The 23,402-nt window shown below is 51.6% G+C and overlaps 1 protein-coding gene across 1 annotated transcript in view; it reads right to left on the bottom strand.

The window, feature by feature from the left end:
- Positions 1–7,076: 7,076 nt before the first annotated feature.
- ITPKB (inositol-trisphosphate 3-kinase B) overlaps positions 7,077–23,402 on the bottom strand; it is a 72,852-nt gene continuing 56,526 nt past the window's right edge. The window contains exons 5-8 of the mRNA XM_061991526.1: positions 21,824–22,028; positions 14,522–14,623; positions 12,423–12,494; positions 7,077–9,500 (exon numbers count right to left, since the gene is read on the bottom strand). Of these exons, the coding sequence (XP_061847510.1) occupies positions 9,285–9,500; positions 12,423–12,494; positions 14,522–14,623; positions 21,824–22,028 (595 nt within the window). The 3' untranslated portion in view covers positions 7,077–9,284. The remainder of the gene's footprint in view (positions 9,501–12,422; positions 12,495–14,521; positions 14,624–21,823; positions 22,029–23,402) is intronic.

Below are 23,402 nucleotides of genomic sequence, written 5' to 3' on the forward strand. Positions count from 1 at the left end.
CAACCAGTTCAGAAGGGGAAAAAGTATAATAGAGCGGCACACAAATGGAAAGTTGAAAACTGGAGCTTAATAAAGACAGATAAGCCATGAAAACCAAGCCCTGGGCTTTATCCTCACCCAAGCACCATCGTGTAAACAGGTCCTTCCCTCATCCAGAGAGGCAATCAGCTCAAGCAGTTTTTCAGCCCTGCAGGCTATTGACACCTCCATCCCAGAAATTACTCTGGCATCAGCAGGCAGAAACCCAGGAGGTTTTCAGGAGGCAAGAACAGAGAAGAGAGGCAAGCCAACACAGCCTGGCTCTTCAAATGGGCAGCATCACCAACTCTGCAGGAGGAGACACCAACCCCCTGTTCTGAGAGCAGCCTTGAAGCCAGACAGCACCATCACCCAAAAACCCAGGGAATACAGTGACCAGCAGGTTCCCAAGGTGCTTATCCCACAACATGGTGGCCTCTGCCAGGAGATAGCAGCTGGCAAACCTCAAGCCACTGAAGAGCTGGAAACACCAAACACAACCCAGCATTCTCCACATCACGCAGCCCCAGAGGGGGCACATGCCCACCACACACATCTCACCGTGATTTCCCGTGCAAACTGGTTCACTCCCCCAACCCACGAGCGGAGCCTGCCCGAATGCCCACACAGTACAGCTACAGTTCTTGCTGAAGTTCCTCAGTACACTCACTCAGTGCAACACAACAATGGTGGGGCCAAGGAAACTTCCTTTGCAGCAAGTACTGCACAATAGCAAAAAAAATAAAGGAGTCAAGCATGTTCCACCTCCAGTCCTCCCAAAATCAGAACCACCCTCCCCAAACCAGACTTACCTCAGGGCTACCATACTGTTGCAATACACCCAACCAGAACTACAACCCATAACACTGCCATACTACTGGGGGGTAGCTGAGACTTTATGCATGATCCACAGCAATCAGTGTAACCAGGTGTGCTTTGCATCAGGCCAGCTGGGAGCCTTCAGGCCATCAGCTGCTGTTACATCCATGGGGCAAAAACATCTAGGGCATGAGGGCTGTGGTCAGCCCCAGCTGGCAGATCACACTGATGAAGTGCCAGGGTCAGCCTTCTGGGAGCCCTCACCGGTGGCAATGCACAGCTATGGGAAATACACTGCTTGGATAGAGTGGCATTTAGAGAGATGTATATAGAAAAACAATTTCAATTCTATTGTTTTCAAACTAGCCTCAGCAACCATTGAAAAATATAATATCCATGCAAATGAGGGTTATTGCAAGGTGTGCATGTATTATCTCAAAATCTTCCAGTCATGCAGTCCAAATATACATGCAGATCTGAATGCAGCTCTGAGCTGGTAGCAACTCATCCTAGAAGCTAATATTACAATTACAGGCTACGTTGGAGCTTGTTTGCAAAGGGAAATCACACCCATGGAAGAGGACATGGGCTGCCAGCCTACCAGGAGCACACACTTGCGTCCAGGGCACATTGTGTGTCTCTAGAAGTGAAGGTGTGGCAGCCTGAGCATCCATGCACTCAAAAAAGAGAATAACACACCACATCCCTAAGTAGCTTTGCACTGGGACTTGAGTTGGCACACTTATTCAGTGTGCTCCCATTTCCACTTCAGTCTTGCCTGCTGAGGTGGGCAAAGGGGGATGACAAACCACCTCCATCAGGCTGAACACTCCAGGGAAAGCCAAAGTGCTACCCTCTTCAGCAGGAGCCCGGGGGCAGCACTGGTGCCAGCAGGGATGTGTTGCCCAGCCATCAGCATATCAAGCTCTGTCTCCCACAGACAGCCCAGCTAGTGGCCACCACTGACTGACACAGAGCAGCTGTGTCCTCCCTGTCTGGGGCAGGTTTGCTGCCTGCCTGCAGCAGCTTCTGAGTTCCCCTTCATGTGCATGCAAACACACAGAAAAAACATCAGAGTCTGGATCTTTTTCACCACCAGACATTATTCCAAAGGTTAATATTTTAAACTACTGGGTGTTTAGGTCCCAGGAGGGAAGCAGCCAGCTGGACTCTGCTGGCTGTCCCTTCAAGGTTGCTCTGTGACTGTAAAAGACACTGAACTTTGGAGATGTCCCTTCAACTGGGACCTGAGAAGCCCAAAATTTGTGCCCAGTGGGGCTCAGCATGGTAGTGGCTTGCTCATGGTCATGCCAGGCTGGATACAGCCCATGCCTGGGGACCAAGGGGCTGTGTGGGGCCTCGCTGCCTGCCTGGAGCCTGGAGCTGTCCCGGGGTGCAGATGTGAAGCTGCCAGCTGCTGATGCACCTTCAGCTGCCTCCAACCCTATCGAGCTTCTCCAACCCAGAAGAAAGGTGAATTAAAGGATAAAGCTGATGTTTCTTCCCCAAATGGAAAACGTCTGTTCTAGGAAACAAATTTCCTGGCAGTCTAATTTTAGAGAATGGCTGTTTCTGCTGGCCTTGGCTGCCCCATGCTGCCTGCCTTGCCCAGCCCAGCCTCCCAGCCTCAATCTCCCCGCTCCCAAACCCGCCAGGGCAGGTTATCCACAGCAGATACGGGCTTGTGGGCAGTGAGTGCAAACAGGCACCTTGCTGTTACTGACTTTAAAGAGGGTTGCAGGTTTTGAAGGGATGGGTCTTGGTTTCAGGCCAGCCTAATGAATGCCAAATTCCAGGGTTAAATTCAGTTTATTCAGAGGCCTGCCCATGGCTGAGCAGCCATCCTGGGTAGTAGAGGTGGCAGGAGCCAGCGGGGATAACCAGCGCTCACTGTTGTGTGATGGCCCTCGCAGTCTTCCTGCTCAGCATCCTGTAACCTGCCCTGCCAAAATGTCTACCTGCCCCGCAATTCCCTCGCTGGCTTTCCCCCAGGATGAGGCTATTCCCCCAGCTGTGGGAATAGCCTCCACCAGGCAGGCATCCTTTGCAGAAGATGATGAGCACAGTGGCCACTGTCACTGGTTGTCACCCATGCACTGGCCAGTGCAGCCCCAGACACACTTTCCTCTAGAGTGCAAAGCATAGGTTGGCACCAACCTCCCCTGTGGATACTTTCTGGGCTGCAACGCTGTGAGCTGGACCATCCTGGCACTCAGGAACTCAAGAGACATCCTTTCTGACCCTTAATGATCTCCCTGTAAGCCATGGGGACAAGGATGCAAAAGCGTGTCCTGTGGGAAAAGCAGTTAGGCATGGGCAAGCTGTGGCAGTAGCATCAGAGCACATTTGAAAGGTGTATTAAGAAGAGAGTGTCCAGCAGGTCAAGGAAGGTTCTCCTCCCGTTCTACTCTGCCCTGGTGAGGCCTCATCTGGAGCCCTGTGTTAGCTATTTGAGTAAATAATTTTGTGCCTCTGTTTCCCTTCATGCTCCTTTGTCCAGGTGGTTTCAAGTGTAAGATTTTTAATTTAGGAAAAGTGAGTAGAAGAGCTCAGCAACAGGCAACGGGAATGGAGGTGACTCCAGATCTTGCAAGACTGACATTATTAATACACATCAAACAAACAGCAGGAGACACAAAGTCTCAGCAAAGAGAAAGCATCAGCCCCAAGCAGGCCGCAGACAGGTGCTGGCAGTGGAACAGGCTGGTAGGGCCCTAGAGGTGCATCTTCTGCAGTTTCCTCCAGTGCTATCCCAGGTGAGATTTACTCAGGAGGTTCCTCCGTAGGTTTTCTCACCAGCAGCAGCTCTGCTGTGCTCTCTTGACTTTTCTTGGGTAGAAGCAATATTTTTTTCTCCAGAAAGGAGCAAGAGCCATACAAGACAAGTCCACTAAGGGATGGGAGAGGGGTAGAAAGAGAAAACCTGACAGTATAGAAGCAACACCAGCCCCTGAGGTGTCTCTCATAGCAGTAAATCCCACACAACACTTTCCTCGCCTGGATGGAGAGCATCACTCAGGGGCTGGAGATGCAGGAGATGGCAGATCAGCATCTCCAGCCCCACTGTCAAGGATGAGTGAAGTAGGGTCCTGGGCATGAGAGGCTCATGTGCGGTGGGCATCTCACACTGCTTGCAGGAACAGAGTTTGAGCATGTTCACATACTTAAAACCAGGCAGGAAAAGCAAGAACCAAACGGACAGATGGCCCCTGCCCATCTTTCTCATTTGTAGGGGGGGGTTTAATTTATTTATTATTACAATATGAAAGAAAAAAAAAAGAAAGTGTGGCTTAAGGTCAGGGAAGAGAAAAAAGTACACACCCAAACAAAACCAGAAAGGGTAAGTAGGAAAGCTGTCCCTCAGGGTGGCTGGGGCTGTCCATCTGGGAGACAGATGGGTGCTGGGGCTGGCAGAGGGATACATCCTGGGACAGACCCAGCGAGGGGACACATCTTTCCCTAGTCTCCTGCTCCCAGAAGTGGGAATCTACACCTAGAACTGGGATGGGGCGGCATGAAGCTCCTCATCCTCTGGGAATGGAAGCGCTTGGTAGGAAGGAGCTTTATTCATTTGAACCATTCCTCCATCTCCCAACGCCAGCATGGCCAGGAGGCAAGTTTCAAAACTGCCAGGACGTGGGAGACAAGTCCCAAAGCAGCCACGCGCGGGGACCAGGCAGGGAAGGAGGGAGGGAGGGAAGTGTGCCATGCCATGCCATGCCGTGCCGTGCCGTGCCATGCCATGCCGTGCCATGCCATGCCGTGCCGTGCCGTGCCATGCCGTGCCACGCCGCCACCGTTTCCGTGCGGCCAGCCCGGGCGGCAGCCGCCGAGGGAGCATCGCCACCTCCCGGCCCGCGGGGGAAGCGCCGGGGAGCCCCGGCCCGGGTGCACCTCACGCGGGACCCGGGCTCGGTTTCGAAGGAACGGGGGAAAGGAGCAGCCTGAGCACAGCTCCTATGGGGGGCGAAAACCCGAGACGAGCCCTCCCCACCCACGCGCGTTACTCCCAAACCATCAGGACAGTGCAGCCGTCGGGCACAGCCGCGTGCCGCAGGGGCTGACGTGAAAGGCATCCCCAGGATGCTCCCCGCCCCCACAGCGCTCCTTGGCCACCCTGGCACCCCCCTGCAGAGCCACCCCTGCCATGCTGTCCTCCCTTTTCCCCCACCACACACTGCCCCACAGCACCAACACCCCGGGAGGGTGCCTTCTTAACCTGGCACCTTCCCCAAATTCCTGCTCCTTTCACCTCCCCCCACCCAGCTCCAGGTGCACCCAGCATCCTCGGCAGAACTGCAGCCAGGCAGGTGAATAGGGCTCTAGGTAAAACCCAAAAGGATGGCTACCTGCTCCCAGGCTCACCTCACCCCCACCTCTCCACATAGAAAAGCCCATTGCTGGCAGCCTCAGCCCCAAAATTGCAGCATTTCCTCACTCCATGCCTCGACATATGAAAACCCTCTCTGACAGAGCCAGGATTCCCCCAGCCTCCCCACACCTTCAATTTATGGCCAGCAGTATTAGATGACAGCAACTCAAATAATTTGCTTAAGCACTTAAGACCCTCTTTTTAAGGTCTTATTGCCCAGGTGGCACAACTTCTGGCCCTTTCTTGGGACAGGGGCAAAACACCTCTCGAGGGGCTTCTCAGAGACCTCCCAAACCCGCACCAGCAGGTGTCACTAACAACCCTCAGATGTGTATCAACCACCACAGCAAAGTCCTGCACTTGCAGAGATTGCAATTTCCAGCTGGTCCCCTGCAACTCCTTATTTATAGGAAGTTCATTCTTCTAAGTAGCACCTAATTAGAGAATTAAGAAGAAAATTAGCTGTCCTCTCCCTAGCAAAAGCCTGAACAGACTGCCTTATACGCCCATGGCACTGATGGAGGTGCCAGGAGGCTCCATGTTGCAGTATCTAATGGGGTTTTTTTTTGCATCAATACAAGTGCTGTTCTCCCTTCTCTGTATTGACTTTATTTGTCCCTGAAGTGGCAGGGAGCCTGGGGCTTTCCTTTGCAGGGGCAAGCAAGGCTCTTACTGCAATATGTTGCTTGGTAATGGGGCCTGCCCCTTTTCAACCCTGTGTGTAAACCTCGGGCTCAGAAGTCAGTGCTCAAATCACCAGGGGTTTCTTTCCCTGACTTTTCCCCTCCCCACCTCTGCCACAACATCATGCAGTTGAAGCTTTAGAGGTTTTTGCCTTCCTCCCTGGGTGGGAAGAGGAATCAGGTACTGATGAGGCTCTCAGTGTCCCCCAAAAGCTGGAGCTGTAAATGAAAGCCAGGGTGTCGGTGAGGCTGCTGCTGGAGTGTGCAAGCCAGCCAGATGGGAAGCACGGACAGCTTTCTGACAGCCCACAAGGGACCGCTAGCTGCACACGGAGCAGCCTCACACCCCTCACACTAACAGCTCTTCTACCAAGAAGTTTCTAGCCTTGAAGCAAAGTCCATGCTGGGTTTCCCCTGCGGTTTGTTTTAGAGGTGCTGTGATGAGCAGCAGCGATGCTGCAGGGACCAATTCCCGGGGGTCTGGGAGTTCAGTCTGACTTTCCTACCTGCCTGCCTCAGCCACGTCTCTCCCAGCACAGGCTCCTGCTGCCTGTGCTTGCACCAACAACCAGGAGGGATTGGAGCTGCCTTCAGGCTCCACAACCTGATTTTCCCTTCAGTGCAGAAGCAATCTGAGTGGTTTTTTTTGGCCCCAAGTACTGCCCGGTGCTGCATGGTGGCAGAGAGGAAGAGGAGGAGAAGCACACAGCTGAGCCAGGCAGTTCTGATGCTCCTGAGTACTTTGATATCCTCGAGTGCAACAATCACAGGGCAGCACTGGGCAGGTGCTTGGTAGCACACACAGCGTAGCACTAGTGAAACACACCAGAAAGAGACTGAAACAATCCCTGGTGTCCAGCTGCCTTTGGTGGGCTTCGCTGCAGAAGGGGATGGAGAGACTTGGGCCTCTTTTGGGGGTGCCCCCCACCCAGCCTGGACTTCCTCCTGGCCCCATCTCTGCTCTCACCCTGCCCTGCTCCCTGCAAAGCCAGTTCCCATGCATCAGGATCCACCCCCTGCACAAGGGCCTTCCCTACTCCTGCTTTTACATAGGGCTGCTCCCAGGGTGTGCAGGAGTAACGCTGGAGCCTGATTCCCCCCACCTCCAAATCACCATGGCAACAGGTCAATCACTCAGGCTGCTGCACACTTAAGTGGGCAGACACAGACCATATACCCGCCCAAAATGCTTCCCATATGCCTTTATTTGCAAAGTTACAGGACTTTTTTTACAGGCACTGTGCGTCGGTGTTTCAGACTGCTTCGGATCTTTTTTCTGTACTACCCACTGACCAAGAGGGGAGGTGGGAGCAGGGAAAATCCCTCACAGCAACCATTCCAGTCTCCACAAAGGCATAAGACATCTGAGAGGAACAATCTGCCTCTTCCGAAGCCATGAAGCAAGAAATCTGGTTTATAAACAGGCTTAAAAAATAATATACATATAGAAGAGCGGCTCGAAGCTGAAGTACAGCGGTAAGTGGTACGTATCTATGCGTATCTGTTCACACCCCTTCTCTAAAGCTGGGAAAGGGATGGTTTAAAAACTAAAAACACGGTTTAAAAAAACAAAAGAGGGTTTCCATGCATTAAGTTTTAGTGTTTTGTGCAATTAAAATGGGATGAAAATAAATATAACTTAAAAAAAAGGAAACGAACCCCAACCTTTCCCATGACACTAGTGGAACAGAGGCAAGTCTATAAGGCACTTCCACATGGGCTATTCTAGAAAGCCTGGCACGGAGCTAAAACAGTGCAACCATTTACAATGGCATCGGATGAGCTGAAGTTATCTGTCTGGTGAGATACAAACTGAGAAAAACCTTGGGAGGCTTCAGTCCTTGGGAAAGAGACTGGGGCATGGCTACAGATGGCTCGATGGCCAGCTCCTCCTCCTTATTGCTGCCGCAAGACCTCCCTGACTCCTGAGGGTGCCAGACTGCCTGAATCATGGCAGAGGGGCTCTGGGAACTGGATGAGGCCGTGGGTTTGGGGATGGAGCATGGGAGGGATTTGTGGCTGCCTGGCTTCTGCACCACACGCTCCTTCTGTCGTCAACACGAGGGGCTCTCCTCATGGCTTGCCCTGTGACGTCCCCTCCCCGCTGTCCTCTTGACGGCTGACCTTTAGCAAGTTGTTTGGTTCAAATGTTCCAGGAAGTTAAAAAATAGCCTCCACCCTCAACAGGGAACTGGGTGTTTTCACTGGAGCGGGAGCGCAGAGGCTGCCGGTGCAGCCCCAGCACGCTGGGAAGGCAGCACCCAGGGGCAGCCTCAGAGCCAGACAGCTCTGTGGAAAAAAGGGAAGGCACAGGGATGTCTGACCCCAGCCCTGCTGCGCCAGAGATGACCAACCCTGCCACCTCGAGAGCTGCTTTGCTGTTGTAATCCTTTGTCTGCTGCTGCCAAACATTACCCAGGTGGGAGGGTCACCCTGGGCCGTGCGTGGGCATTGGCGGCACTACCCCTACACACGTGCCTGCCTGCTGCCAAAAGAGCCTGATCAACTTAGACAGCTACTTTAGGTCTCATAGTAGTCCCTTATAAGCTATTTTTCTCTTCCTCAGCCCTGCCTGAAGTTTTTATTCCCTGTGGAGGGCCTGGAGACCCCAGCTAAGGAGGGCTGGAAGTAGCTCCTAGCAGGGAAGCTGGGTCTCTAGAGAGGAGCTCAGAGTGTTACTCACCATGCCAGCGGAACGTGGGTGGGAAGCACCTGGCCAGGGTAAGTACCTGGGCCCAACGGTGTGGCCCTGCAGCAGGAGGGAAACCCTCGCCCTCCAGTGCCACCTGAAAATAACTGAGCAACCTCTAAGGGATGTCTTGAAGACAAAGAAAACCCCAAATCTGCTCTTCTAGCATCTCTGAAGGACTCGGCACAGCCAGCTCCCTAGGCCGAAGGGTGCTGGCAAAAACAACCAAAGAGCTCCCACCCCAGTGTCCTTCACCATCTCCAGGCCTTGCTCACACACCCTGGCTGCCAGAGGGTCCCAGGCACACCACTGAGTGTTTTTGGGGTGAAGCTACCGATCCCAGTGCAGGGAGAGGCTCCTTCCTCTGCCAGCCCTCTCAAAGGCCCTGTTAAGGTCAGGCTGCACGAGAGACGGAGGCGCCTATCGACAGGCGAAGCTGCGGCCATGTGCTCTCGCTGGCGCTGCGAAGCGACGGCTTCAAGTTCAGCTTTTGTTCTGGCAGGTTTGCTCTCTATTTACACTGAGAGGGAAAAGAATAAACACAACCCAAGACAACCTAAAAAAAACCACAACAAAACCACATTAAATAGGGAGAGTATAGCTTTCAAATGGGATGGGCGAGGGCTGGAAAGTGTCTTGTAGTGCAGTTCAGAAGAGTCAGTCGGGGCAGGTTGGGGGTAGTGGCAGAGTTGGACACGTGGCTTTAATGCAAGTCTTCGCTCTGGGACAACTCTGTCAGGATCTGAATGAGGTTGTCCAGCCCCCAGAGGTAGCCGTCCTCTCTGTTCCCTTCCACCCAGGGCACGTTGTGCTGGAGAACTTGTCCCTCCGGCAGCGGGGTGGTTTTCCCAAAGTCAATCATCCAGACTTTGGCCTGTTCCTTTTTGTCGTGAATGAACAGGAGGGAGCTCCCGATGACCTGCGGAGAGGAGAGACCGGTCAGCACTGCTCCTGTGGCTCACTCTCAGCCAGCTGCGGGCCATTCAGACACTATAGCTCAGGCTGCATTTGCAAGAGGTGATGCTGAGATTTTGCATGAGCAAAAGCCAGCTCTTCATTTGCACATGCAAATGGGGTATTCAGACAAGCCGATTTACTTATACAAATCCCAGCTCTTGGCAGAAGGAGAGGGTCAGAAAAACACAGGCATGAAAGGCAGAGATGTCATTTTGGAAATGGAGTCAGGGTCCCTGGGGAAGGAATGAGATGAATTGTCTCAGCCTTCAGATGGGGATTTTTTTCCAAGGCTGTTTTTTTGTGACCAGTTTGTGCTACTCACACTCACCAGCCCTGCAGACATCATCACAGGGATGGATACGCTCCAAGTATGAATTACTTGCAGTGTGCTATCTCCTGCCTGAAAAACTGTCCAACTGCACTCAGATTCCCCTTAGAATATCCTCCTGGCTTTCATGGTGCTCTGAGGATGCAAGTTACAGAGGTGCACGTACATGAATTTCCTTCTCCGTGAGTTCACTCGGCTGCATCTGCTTTGCTTGATCAGCCTTTAGGTAAATCCTGCAGGAAGTATTGGCGTGGGCAAGCCCACGGGCACATTTGAGGTGGTGAAGCAGATCGCCTCTGACAGCAGAAGTCTCAAGGTCTGTCACAGCAGAATGACAGAATGGTAGATGTTGGAAGGGACCTCTAGAAATCATCCAGTCTGACTTTCTGCTAAAGCAGGTTCACCTCCAGCAGGTCACACAGGAACTTGTCCAGGCAGGTTTGAAAACCTCCAGAGAAGGAGACTCCACACCCTCCCTGGGCAGCCTGTGCCCTGGCTCCCTCACTTGCACAGGAAAGAAGTTTCTTCTCACATTCAAGTGGAACTGCCTGTGTTCCAGCTTTTGTCCATTACCTCTAGTCCTGTTGCTGATCGCTACAGAAAACAGTGTTGCCCCATCACTGCAGGGATGAGACCCTATGAACTCAATGCTCACCACCAATGGAGCAGAGAGGAGCTCAGCAGTGGGTACTTCCAGCTCAACCCCCTGTCCCACCCTGGCTCGTGCCTAGCAGGAGCTCTGCTGTGGCTTCCTGGTGCTTGGGGAACATGTATTGGTTTCAGGCCACTCACCATCATGCCCTTGTGCTGAATCTGCTCCTCCAGTTAGAGGATTTTAGCAGGCAGTGCTACAGAAAAGCACCACAGGGCACACTTCAGAGCTGTCTCAAATGAAGACTGCTTCCCAAACTGTGTCTGATGTGGATTAACTGGTGCATCACGAACTTGCTTGTGCTCACATCAAAAAGAGGGATGTTGGTGAACAGAGTGCAACAGCTGGGTGCTGAGAGTCAGGAGCACGCCATAGCTGTGCAGATCCATGGTAGGGCAGCTCTAGGGACATTCAGTTGGTGTCAGTCCTCAAAACCAGCAATACTTCATGTTACCGGGGACTCTCAGGTCTGTGCTAACCGCAGGGTTTAGTTTGAGGTTTGCCTTTAAATGAGGGTTTTGAATGAGAAGCATGAACTGTTTGCAAAAGCTATTATGAATTTACATTTTGGAGGAGACTTCCTCCTCCAGTGCATTGGGAAAATATCCAAGGTCCTTCCAGTATTATTTCCCAGAAACACTTATCTTTAGCTCTTCTTCTAAGCCCTCCCTTGGCCAGCAAAGAGCATTTTAACTTGAAGGAAAAGCCTTTTGCTGACGTTCTTTGCTCGCCTCTCCTGGGTTGCTGGAATTCTCCTGCAGCTCCTCAGGGAGCCCTGCCCAGCGAGGGCCCCGTGGAAGGACACGCAGAGCTTGGCAGACCTTCTACTGCACTTCATCTCAAACTGGGACAGAAAGTCAAAGCTGCTACTTTTTTATTTTTAAGAAGTGGAAGCTCCTTTCAAAACCTCCTTGAAAGGCTGTTTTGTTCCTGTGTTTTCAAACGAAACCCTGGTGCTTCATTTCAGGGAGCATTTTGTTTCCCATGTTGAACTGACCCAAAACCCTCAGTTTTGACATTTCCTTTACAATTGCCTGATGAGAGCTGCCATGGGGAGGTACAGCCCCATCTGCCTCTGCCTCCTGGCAGGACCCTCCGTGTGCAGCCGAGGCCGAGGTGGCTCAGGCGGCTTTAGCCAAGGGACAGTGGGCTCTCGGAGCCACAGCTCCTGCTCTCTGTGAGTTGAGGGTTCCTATGAGGCTCTGTTACCTGTAGACAACATGTGGTCTCATGTTTTGTTAAGCAGATGCAATAGCAAATGCTCTTTGCCAACGCTAAATCATTAAAATGATTTAATCAAATTATGGAGCATTCAAATGCCTGTTGAAACAGCCAAAACCAGCAGCACCTTCTCTTTGTTTTCCCATCTGAACTCAGTTTTCACTGTAGGAAATATTTATATTGTGAACACTCATTTCTGGAGGAAAGTCCTTCCAGGGAAAGAATCCTTACTCTGGTGCCCCAACCACCTCAGCAAAGGTAGCTTGGGGATATCTGCAACTCATGGCTACATCGAAGCTTTGTTTGATAACATGAAACGACTGGTGGCCAAATGACACCTGACACGCATTCAGACAGGCATTTCTCTCCAGAGACACCCCTACACTGAGGACTTTTCCCGGTCACAGAAACCTATGAGCAGCCCAAATTCCCTCTAGATTGCCTTTAACCTGTACGAACATTGGTTTTCAGTAGGTTTAAGGTCATGTCAGAGGCATGAACAGTGTATCAGCCATAAGCTGTAATTCCACGTAAGTATCAGACAGAGATATGAAAATACGGATATATGAGTAAATTTAACATTGCAGAAATTTACAGCCTCTGACTTTGATTTCTATTTCTTTCTTGGACAAGCTGAGATTAAACCATCTGCATTTTCAGGTGGATCTAAACAGGAGTATTACCTCATGGCACTTGAAGAACGGGGATGTCTCCAGGGTGGCGCGGATACCCTTCAACCGGTTTAGGTAGCTGTTCTGGAATTACAGACAAAAAAACAAACAAAACCCAAGCTGTCAGTGCTGTGGGAAGTCTACATAAAGACTGCTTCGTGGGGCAAACAAGGAAGTCACCCCTCCCAGCATCCTCTCTGTGATACCACGTTTGCATGAAGGGATGCTGGAAGTGTCGCTCTACCGCCCTGTGCTCAGCATCCTCCCACAGACCTGTTCCCTGGGAGAGTATCCCCTCTTATTTGGGATTCATTTATCCTTTTGGCCCCTGGAGCATCCTGTGAGCTCCACAAATTAGTGAGAACAATTGCTTTTGCCGAGCTAGTGCTTTCTACAGACTTTCCCTGGTGCTCCCAAGGAGGGAACAGCTTTCAGCTGCCCCTGCTGTGCCTGTGCAGACAGGCTGCTTTTTTCTTTCACCTGCACTTTTTTGAATAGGTCAACTTTTCACCTCATCTGTCATTTTATCAGTCAGTCAAGCAACAGGAGGCACTTCTGTAACTCTGTATGAGCACTTCTGCAGAACTGATTCTGTAGGTGGAACAGCTTTCCTACTGGCCAGCATACAGGTCAAAGCCCAGGCAGCTGTTCAAGCATCCAGCAGATTGCTGGAAGGTACTAAATGTTCTCTGGGGGCCCCTTTGAAAATTTGATTTTGAGGTTTAGACAAAGGGACTAAGCACAGGAACACACACAGCAGATATCTGGGAACTGCAACACTAAATTTTTACACTTTGCATGGGGGAAAGTAGAGGTCACTGTATCACAGAATCACAGAATGGTAGGGGTTGGAAGGGATGTCTGGAGATCATCTAGTCCAACCCCAGGTTTACCTACATCAGGTCACAGAGGAACATGTCCAGGTGGGTTTGAAAACCTCCAGAGAAGGAGACTCCACGTCCTCCCTGGGCAGCCTGTGCCAGGGCTTCCTCACAGGAAAGAATTTTTTCCTTGTGTTTGAGTGGAATTTACTATGTTCCAGCTTGTGCCAGTTACCCCTTGTCCTGTCACTGGGCACTACAGAAAAAAAGACTCACTCCATCCTCTTGACACCCATCCCTCGGGTATTTATAAGCATTCATAAGGTCTCTTCTCAGTCTTCTGAGACTAAACAGCCAAACAGCCCCAGTTCCTGCAGCCTTTTCTCCTGAGTTGCTCCAGTTCCCTGATCATCTTGCTGGCCCTCTGCTGGACTCTTTCTAGAAGTTCCCGGTCCCTCTTGAGCTGGACTCCAGATGAGGCCTCGTAGTCACCAGGGCAGAGGGGGAGAACCTCCCTCAACCTGCTGGACATACTCTTCTTAATGCAATGGCTTGGCCAAGGAGCTCTGTCCAGAGCCAGGGTATGATGGTATAAATGTGCTCCAAGCTCAAGATAAAATGCAGCCAGGCAACTTCGTTTTCCTATCCAGGAATAATCCCTGCGTAGCTCTTGTCGAAGCGAATGTGCCAGTTTGGAGGAGGCAGTGCCAAGGGCTGCTCCAGCTGCTGTCCTGCCTTTGCAGGCTTTATAGAGTGTAGCTTAAAATGGGAGCACTTTGTCAAACAGAGTATTTAACACAGTCAGTGTAAATTGTTTACAGCTACACTTCTTATTCTCCTGGCAACAGGAAAACTCAGGAAACGCAGATCACAGCTTGCTCATGTGCAAGGTGCCTGATGCAGGCCTGGCATGCCTTGGTCACCCCTCCTGCAGAGCGAGCCCACTTACTGGGACAAGGAGCAGGCTCAGAGGCAGCAGTCAGCCTCAGAGATGAGGGGGCTGAGCATGGCTGTGCCTCTGCACTAAGTTTTGGGGCCAACCCTTGATAAACCTCAGCAGATCAAGCCTGGCTCAAGCAGGGCTGCTGCAGCAAATATGTCCCCTCCCAGCCCTGCTCTGCTCTCTCTTCACCTCTGTGCCAAGATGTCATTTCTCTTTGCCGTTTTTCAGGCTTTTTTAACAGAAGGTGCTCTCACTGCAGCCCCTCAGGGCAGGGAGCTGATGAGCCAAGGCCAGCCTCTGTGTGAGTAGCCTTCTCCAGACAGTCCCCCACAGCATTCCCCACTCACCAAAACATTGCGGTTCCCTCTGGTGAACTCCCTGAAGGCCTCTGTGACTTGTTCCTTTGTCCGTGTCTTCTTGAAGTCCCGGTTCACAGTGCCATCCTCTTTCTTGAAAAGAAGGGAGAGTGATGAGTGGGATGGGGAGGAAGAGAGCTGTGGCATGACCGGTGTTATGGTAGTCATGCATAGAGTAATAGAATCATTTCAGTTGGAGAAGACCTTTAAGATCATGAAGTCCAACCACTAACCCAACACTGTCAAGCCCACCACTAAACCATGTCCCTCAGCTACACATAACTATCTCGAAGGATGGTGACTCCACCACTTCCCTGGGCAATCTGTTCCAGTGTTTAACAATCCTTCCAGTGAAAGAGTTCATCGTGATCTCCAATCTAAACCTCCTCTGGTACAACTTGATGCTGTTTCCTCTTGTCCTATCCCTCGTTACTTGGGAGAAACAACCAACCCTCACCTCACTACAACCTCTTCTCAGGTAGTTGTAGAGAGTGATCATGTCTCTTCTCAGTCTCCTCTTCTCCAGGCTCAACATCCCTAGCTCCCTCAGTTGTTCCTCGTAAGACTTGTTCTCCAGACCTTTTACCCATCTGGACACAGTCCAGCACCTCAATGTACTTCATGTAGTGAGTGGCCCAGAACTGAACACAGTATTCGAGCTACGGCCTCACCAGTGCTGAGTACAGTGCGACAGTCACTTCCTCGGCCCTGCTGGTCACAATATTTCTGACATAGGCCAGGATGCCATTGGCCTTTTTGACCACCCAGGGAACACTCCTGGCTCATGTTCAGCCAGCTGTTGATTAACATACCCAGGTCCCTTTCCTCTGGGCAGTTCTCCAGCCACTCTGCCCTAAGCCTGTAGCATTGCCCGGGGTTGTTGTGGCCCAAGTGCAGGACCCGTCACTTGGCCTTGTTGAATCTCATGTGACTGGCCTTGGTGCATCACCCCAGCCAGTCCCTGAGGAGGATGCAACCAGCCTTTCTGGCAGCTGAAGGACCTGTCTATGGAGATGTGAGCAGAGGCAGCAGCTCTCTGCTTGCATATCCCGAATAATCTCACAGCTCTGCTGCATTGCCCCTAAAGCAAACATTAAGTCTCCACCATCACATGTCTGCTGAGGTCACCAGCAATGTGGACAAGCTACCTCTCACAGACCCAGCACTCACTGCCAAGAGGCTGGAGACCCACGCATTTCTGACCACCCTGTGCTCAAATGGCTTCCCATCGCTGCTGGGGCTGAGCACACGTGCTGACACTCCCTGCTTGGGAAGGAGGGCAGAGCATGACTATGGCAGGACAAAACTGATGGTGGATGGAGACAACATCTCAGGACCAGGCACAAAAACCCCTCCATGCAAAGTTCTCCACAAATCACTGCAGCAAGCAGATGAAGGCAATGAACAAGCCCCAGGGCTGTCCCACCTCATCAGTCCTTTAATGAGATAGCAAACCCTCCAAGGCAGCAGCCTGGCACTGAGATCCAGTGAGTAGCCTTGTATTCTCCTCAGCCTCTGCCCCAGAGGCACATCTGGGCCTGAGCTGATGTGGGAACAGCATGGCACACAACCCCAACCCAGTCTCCTTTCCAGAGCCTCTGAGAAGCTTTGTAGGTTGTTCCCCATTTCCCTGGTCCTGCTGGGCCTCTGAAGTTTAGATAGCCCTGTTTCATTGTCCAGAGTGGCCACAGGTCAGGCAGGCAGAACTCCCTTCCTGGATACAAGGGCTATTTTAAACCACACATGCTCATGCTCACAGCTCTGCTAGCAGAGTTCCATTCCACCACTCCAGACAGTTCGTTTGCACACAATAGAGCAAAGGGCCAGAGGCCAAAAATACATCCTCTGGTCTGGGGAACATGAAGTAAAGATGAAGCAGCAGAGCAGAGGCTGAGGAAGGAAGAGTGTGCATGGAAATTACCTGCCCTGGAGATTTATGTGCTTTGGCAAGACTTTGAGACCCATACAGAGACCCATTTGGTTCTGGGGCCAGTCTTGTTCAACATCTTCATCAAGGACCTGGATGAGGGGACAGAGTGTACCCTCAGCAAATTCCCTGATGACACCAAGCTGGGAGGACTGGCTGATTCCCCAGAAGGCTGTGCTGCCATTCAGCAGGATCTCAACTGGCTTGAGAGTTGGGCAGAGAGGAACCTCATGGGGTTCAACAAGGACAAGTGCAGAGTCCTGCACCTGAGAAGGAACAACCCCATGCACCAGTACAGGCTGGGGGTTGACCTGCTGGAGAGCAACTCTGCAGAGAGAGACCTGGGAGTCCTGATTGGTAATAAATTGACCATGAGCCAGCAATGTGCCCTTGTGGACAAGAAGGCCAATGGCATCCTGGGATGCATCAAGAAGAGTGTGGCCAGCAGATCGAGGGAGGCTCTTCTCCCCCTCTACTCTGCCCTGGTGAGACCTCATCTGGAGTACTGTGTCCAGTTCTGGGCTCCCCAGCTCAAGAGGGACAGAGAACTTCTGGAGAGAGTGCAGCACAGGGCTACCAAGATGATCAGGGGATTGGAACATCATTCATACAAGGAAAGGCTGCAGGAACTGGGGCTGTTTAGTCTGGAGAAGAGGAGACTGAGGGGAGATCTTATTAACATTTACAAATATCTAAAGGGTGGGTGTCAGGAGGTTGGGACATCCCTTTTTTCTATAGTATCTAGCAACAGAACAAGGAGTAATGGGATGAAGCTGGAACACAAAAAGTTCCACTTAAATATAAGAAAAAACTGTTTCACTGTTCAGGTGAGGGAGTCCTGGCACAGGCTGCCCAGAGGGGTTGTGGAGTCTCCTTCCTTGGATGTATTCGAGACCCACCTGGACATGCTCCTATGTGACCTGATCTAGGTGACCCTGCTTCTGCAGGGGGGTTGGACAAGATGATCTCTAAAGGTCCCTTCCAACCCTACCATTCTATGATTCCATAATACAGTGAAGGGATGGGCTGAGCTCCCAGGCTGCGGAGAGCTAGGGAAGGTAAGCCCAGCACCAAACCCACACCAGCTGTGCAGTTTAGGATGAATCAAAAAGCACACTCCCAACTTCCAGCTTGTATTTTCTGCACGTGTTAACAAAGGTAATAATGACAGCAACATGTGGAAGGTTTTGGTGTCCAGAAAAACCTCTGTTTCCATGAGATGCACCCGGCTTCAGACCACCCTGGACCCAGATAGACCACCGCCACACAGGTAACAAGGGCTATGGTGGCAGAGCATGCATCAGCAGGGGCTAGGGACTACCTCCTCGCTGGCCAGCTCCCTGCCATGGCAGCCAGCCCACCAAAGGGCCAAGCAGAGCCAGCCTCTCTGCTTTTGGCTGTGTCCCATCACGATGCAGGCCGTAGCAGCGCAGGCAGGAGGCCCGGCCGAGGATGCTCTGGCGGCACGTGTGCCAGGTACAGAGGAAGGGTACCACACTGCTACATGTCCATCACGTGAGCCCTGACGTGGCAGCACTGAAATCAACCCGCCTTCTCCCCAGGGAACAATAGATATCAATCTGGAGAAGTGCCATGGCACTGATTTCACATGTAAAGAGCACAACTTTCCACACAGCATCCAAGAAAGGAGATGGACTTCTAAGTGTCCCTAAAAATAAAAGAAAAACCACAGATGGCCTTTCAGATAAGGCTTCACGAAAGCCAAATGGCCTATCCGCAGTGCTGCTCCCCTCATTACCCACCTCCTGTGGTTTCTTCCCCCAGCCAGACGCTTCTGCTGCGGGGCTGACAACTGCCATGACATTTACAGGTGTCCAGGCCCCGAGGGGGCTGGCTTCCACACGGCAGAAATGTGAGGCGTGCCGATAAGGGCTATCGCAACCTCCGCCCCATCAGCGATTTCAGTTTGTGCTGGAGTCAGTGGGGCTGCGTTCAGGTCAGCCAGCTCTGCCTCCAGCACCATGTCCGGCCTCAGATGGGGCTCACGAGTTGCTCATGTTGAGAGAGTCAGGTGAGGGTTTTCAGGGCTGGTTCTGAGACCCTGCAAACACCCCAGGCCCAGGGAATATCACCCCACCGTGGCCTTGCTCCAGGCAATGGTGAGTGAGACTCAGACCAGAGCAGGAGCTCACGGACAAAACTTGGAGTGAGCTCCAGTAAGCTTCAACTGGGACACCAGGGATCACTTGTATTAACATCACAGAATAATCAGGGTTTGAAGAGACCTCTAGAGACCATCTAGTCCAACCCTCCTATTAAAGCAGGTTCATCTCCAGCAGATTATACAGGAACACATCCAGGTAGGTTTGAAAACCTCCAGAGAAGGAGACTCCACACCCTCCCTGGGCAGCCTGTGCCAGGGCTTCCTCACCCTCACAGGAAAGAAGTTTCTCCTCACGTTCAAGTGGAACTTCCTGTGTTCCAGCTTGTGCCAGTTACCCCTGGTCCTGTCACCGGGCACTACAGAAAAAAAGACTCACTCCATCCTCTCGATACCTGCTCTTTAGGTATCTGCAAGTGTTCACAAGGTACCCTCTCAGCCTCCTCCAGCCATTACTTTTAGCATGGTAATTTTGTTAATAGCTATCACTTCTAACAGTTCCAAGCCATTCCAGAAAGTTAGATGAGTGTTATTAGCTCCTTTTGCAGAGGAAAATTTCCATTTTACAGAAGAATCAGATCCGTGGGGCCACCTAGGAAAGTGAGAGCTCAGCTGGGAAAGGGTCCCCATCCTCACTCCCAGCCCTGAGCTGCCATTTCACCTCACATGCCCGTACTGTCCTGAAGGCTACTGCTGCTCCTCTGACAGCTCACACATCCAGGGCCAAATCCTGTCCTTTCCTTCCATGACAAAGTTCTTTCCTGTACCAGCCTCCAACAAAGTGGAGGGCAGATTCACCCCTGCTTTTCCCAGGCAAGCTTCTGCAGCAGGAGAGAAAACATGGGGAGACTTACTGTTAAACAATATTCTCCAAAATTTTCTCTCTGAGGGCTCAAGAGCAGCTCAGGGCTCCAAGACCCAGTCCCAGAAATAAGGCAAATTGCAGAGATGCAGCTCAACATGAACAGCTCTACAGCCCTGCTGGAAAAAAAAAAAGCCAGCCAGGAACTGTCGTGAACTGCTAATGCTTTAGCTTAGGGGAAAATAATCCAGAAGCTGAGGGATTTAAAGAGAATTACAGTAATTAGAACCATGATCAAATTAGTCAGCCCTAGCAGCTGCAGCAGGATTACTTCTGCAGGCCAGCACTTTTCAACATTTTTCAATTAAAGAGCTGCCTCACCTCTTTGAAAAAGCCCCACCGCTGGCATCGTGCAGCGGCTCACTTAGAGTCAGCTACACAACAGGGGTGCGACTCTCACCACTCCTTCATGGCTCTTATTTCCCTCCCCAGTGGTTTTTCGGCCTGCACAGGAATAGGACTTGAGTTTGTTTTTTAACATTTCTCATTTCAAGTGGTTCACATATGACCTGCTTTTGCCGTGAGGTCCCATAAATGTCCCCATATCACAGGCTGAGAAGCACCGCTGGAGGCCAAGGATATATCATGTTGGACTATAAATAGACAGATATTCCTGATTATAGCAAGAAAGCAGGGAGAAAAAACAGTGCATGGGAGCTTTGGTCCCAACCATCCCACTCCTTTTTTATACAGCCTCAATTTTATAACAAGCACCAGCAAAACAACAGCAATGGGAATGCAAAACAGCAGCAATGGAAACTAGGCAAAGGGTTGTCCCGAGCCAGCGCAGCTCACAGAGTGTTTGCGGGTGCTCACGGCACAAAAAGGTCTTTGGGAAGGCTGAGGAGATCAGGGAAGAGCTGCTGGAGCAGGTGAGTGCCCCAACACAATGCTGGCACTGCAAAAAGCTGCTGTGAAGGAACATGATCGGCAGCACCCCAGGAAGGCACATGGGCAGGGGTTCAGCTGAAGGGCTGCTCCTCGGGCTTCTGAGAGTGGCTGAGTTAGAGATAAACGCACCATCCTCTGCTGCCCACGAAACAGCTGAACTAAGAAGGCGTCCTCCCTGAGCACAACACGCTCTGCTGGGCTTCCCACAACCTGGAGACTTCACCCCACACGGCAGGAGAGACAGATCCCTTCCCATCCTTGGTTTGGTACACGGGTAATCAGAAGCAGCGGCTCCTTCTGAGTGACCCCCTCCTGCTCATCACCTTTTAAACCCATGGTCTAACATTTGCTTGCATTTGCTCACTGCTTGGCTGGTGAGGTCAAGCGAACTGCTGACAGGAAAACGTGCAAAATCCAGTGTACAGGCTTTTTCAGGGAAAGGCTCAATAGGTTTAGTTCTGTCCTTTTGACACTGCCATCTCTGGTTAGGAGAGGGGCAAGAGTTTAAAGCCACAGAGACCCAGATGGATATCCTTGGAAAAACTGATCTGTGACCAACAGAAAGAATCTCCTCCAAATAAGATACATGTAGAAATCAAGAAAGCAGCTGCTCTGAGCTACTGCCTGGGCCCCCACGATGCTGAAACCTTGAATTACTCCAGGCATAACTTGATCGAGCTCCCCTTGACTGCCAAGCCAATGCCATGCCCAGGCACACACTAAACCCCTTAGCTCAAGTGTGATATTACCTTTTAATTCACATTGGCTGTATATCAAAAGGAATACGCTGTTGTTAACGTTCATGCAAATCTTCTATCACTAATGCAACTGCTCCACAATTACAGACCTAACTCTGTTCTGGTGCCATCTTGGCACATCCTCTGTGTGCCAGCAGTAAAAATGCCTGGGCTGCCTCATCTAAAGGAGACACAAAAGCATCCCAGCTGGTATGTCCAGAAATGTGAGCGTTAGCTCTCAGCAAGCACAGTCAGTGGGTTACGTGTATGTGCAGGTGACAGCAGAAAGTGCTGCCCGTGTTTGCCCCACTTTGTAGGGCTCAGCTGCTGAATTTTTCCAGCCAGGGAGGTAAACACAGCCTCCTCACTGACTGTGGCTCCAACCAGGAGCTCCAACACGTTCAAGCTGGGATTTGGATTCGTGGTTCAGCTGAGGAGCACAGCAGTGTCAGAAGCAAACAACTACTTTGAGCCTTCTCGTTGGAGCACGGCACTTCACATTGCACAGTTAGGGGAATTGACTGTATGGCTGCTTTAAAGAGACTACGGCTAAAACCAGCCTCTTGCACTAAGGCCCTGAGCTCAGCTGCACTGTCAGAAGAGCAGTGTTCCCCTAGGCCAGGTGCCTGACGAGGGCGGTTTGGCTGCAGAGACCAGGGAGGTCCTGCCATGACATAGTTTCCCCACCAGCCTGCTGTGCCTGAGTTTGGTTACCAAATGCTCCCCCTGCTTTGCACAGCTGGAGCAGCCTCACCTTTATCCCCTCGATCCTGAAGCCCAGCGTGGCGGTTGAGCTGATGGTCTCCCTCCACTGCATGTAGCGGGGCTTGGTTACTGCCCGCAGCACATTCTCCTCCTCGGTGGGGGCGTCAGGATCCACCTCGATCATCTTCTGGTACATGTCCTTCCGCAAGCTCGGCTTCTTCCGGGCCTTTATCAGCTCCTCCTCCAAGTACGTCCTGCAAGGGGTGAGGGGGAGATGTTAGCAGGGCCACACACAAAATACGTCCAGAAATCAGGCCTACCCAGGACAGGTGATCCCTAGGGAGTAAGGCAGCATAGGAAATAATGGAGCCAGCTGCCCTGCTTGATCCTGCTTTAATTAACTCCTCATCACCAACACAGTATCTTTTCAGTTCATCAAGGAATCACAAACAGTTGGGTGATAACCTGGCAAATGCCCAGGCTCTCCTCAAATAACTTGCCAAGGCCGGTGAGACATCCCAGTACAACGATACAGGAATGACTCCACCTGTCACCTCTTTCCCACTAAATCCAAACTGCTCTATACCTTCCACTAGGCATGCTCAGCCCTGCAGAAGGTCTGTGTTCTCTCCCCATGTCCCATGTGCCAAAATCCTGGCACTGAGTGTGACGTTTATCTCCAGAACTAAGCAAAATGCAAGGGAAGATGATTGGCAGACTACGTGGGACGGTGTTCCTGTGTTTCCCACAGGCCTAGCAAGGCAGACTGGTGTCTTTTCTCAGGGTAGCATATGATCACTGAGCAGACATCCCCAGGCCATCAGCCCTTTAGAAAAACACTGCAGATAAATGTGATGAAAAGCTTCAGCTGAGATCACCAAACCCATGACTTTTGGGCAGATGGAATAAAACAGCAGAAAAAAGCAGAAGTGTGCTCACAAGTGCTGCTCACGCTGATCAGAAGGCTAGATTTCCTTTTGATGAGAATGACAGAGAATATACATCTGTGGTTTGGTCCTCACTGCATGACCCCAGGCTTGAGCTATCATCAGGGCTTAAAGACAAAGTTTTGTTTAGGGGTAAGTGGAGGAGCTCCCATATTCCAAAGTCAGCTTGGCAGGTAAAAAACCAAACTTGTATCTGTCTGTCAGCAAGCTGCTGGCTCAGAGGACAGGTTTAACAGTTCTGAGGGTTATTTTATCTGCCAGAGCCTCTATTACCCGGCCACGGGGATGCCCCACTCCCCAGCATTAGCTGAATTCACCCTCCCTGACAAGCTCCTCTCACAGCACCATCTTACTTAACAATGAAGAGCCCTGGCACAGTGGCTTCCTTGCCTGCTCTGCTTGTCCTAGCTCCAAAAGCCCAGGTGCACAAGTCACTGGACCTGTGCTTTGTGCACAGGAGCACCTGGACAGCATGACCAGCGGGTCTTCTGCTGGTTGTCATCTCTGTGTCCAGAGTGGGTCCTGTCTCCTTCCTGCGGCAGCACAGTGTGTGTCAGCAGAGGCCACGTGGCTGCGCCGGGGCCCCCTGCCCTTCTCTCCACCCCTCTGGTGGAAAGTATTCCTCGCCTCTTCCCTGCTGACAGCCCGACACGCCAGTTCGAGTTTCACATGGAGGGGAAA

The sequence above is a fragment of the Colius striatus genome, chromosome 2 (genome assembly GCF_028858725.1).
Source record: "Colius striatus isolate bColStr4 chromosome 2, bColStr4.1.hap1, whole genome shotgun sequence".
In the NCBI taxonomy this organism is placed as follows: domain Eukaryota; kingdom Metazoa; phylum Chordata; class Aves; order Coliiformes; family Coliidae; genus Colius; species Colius striatus.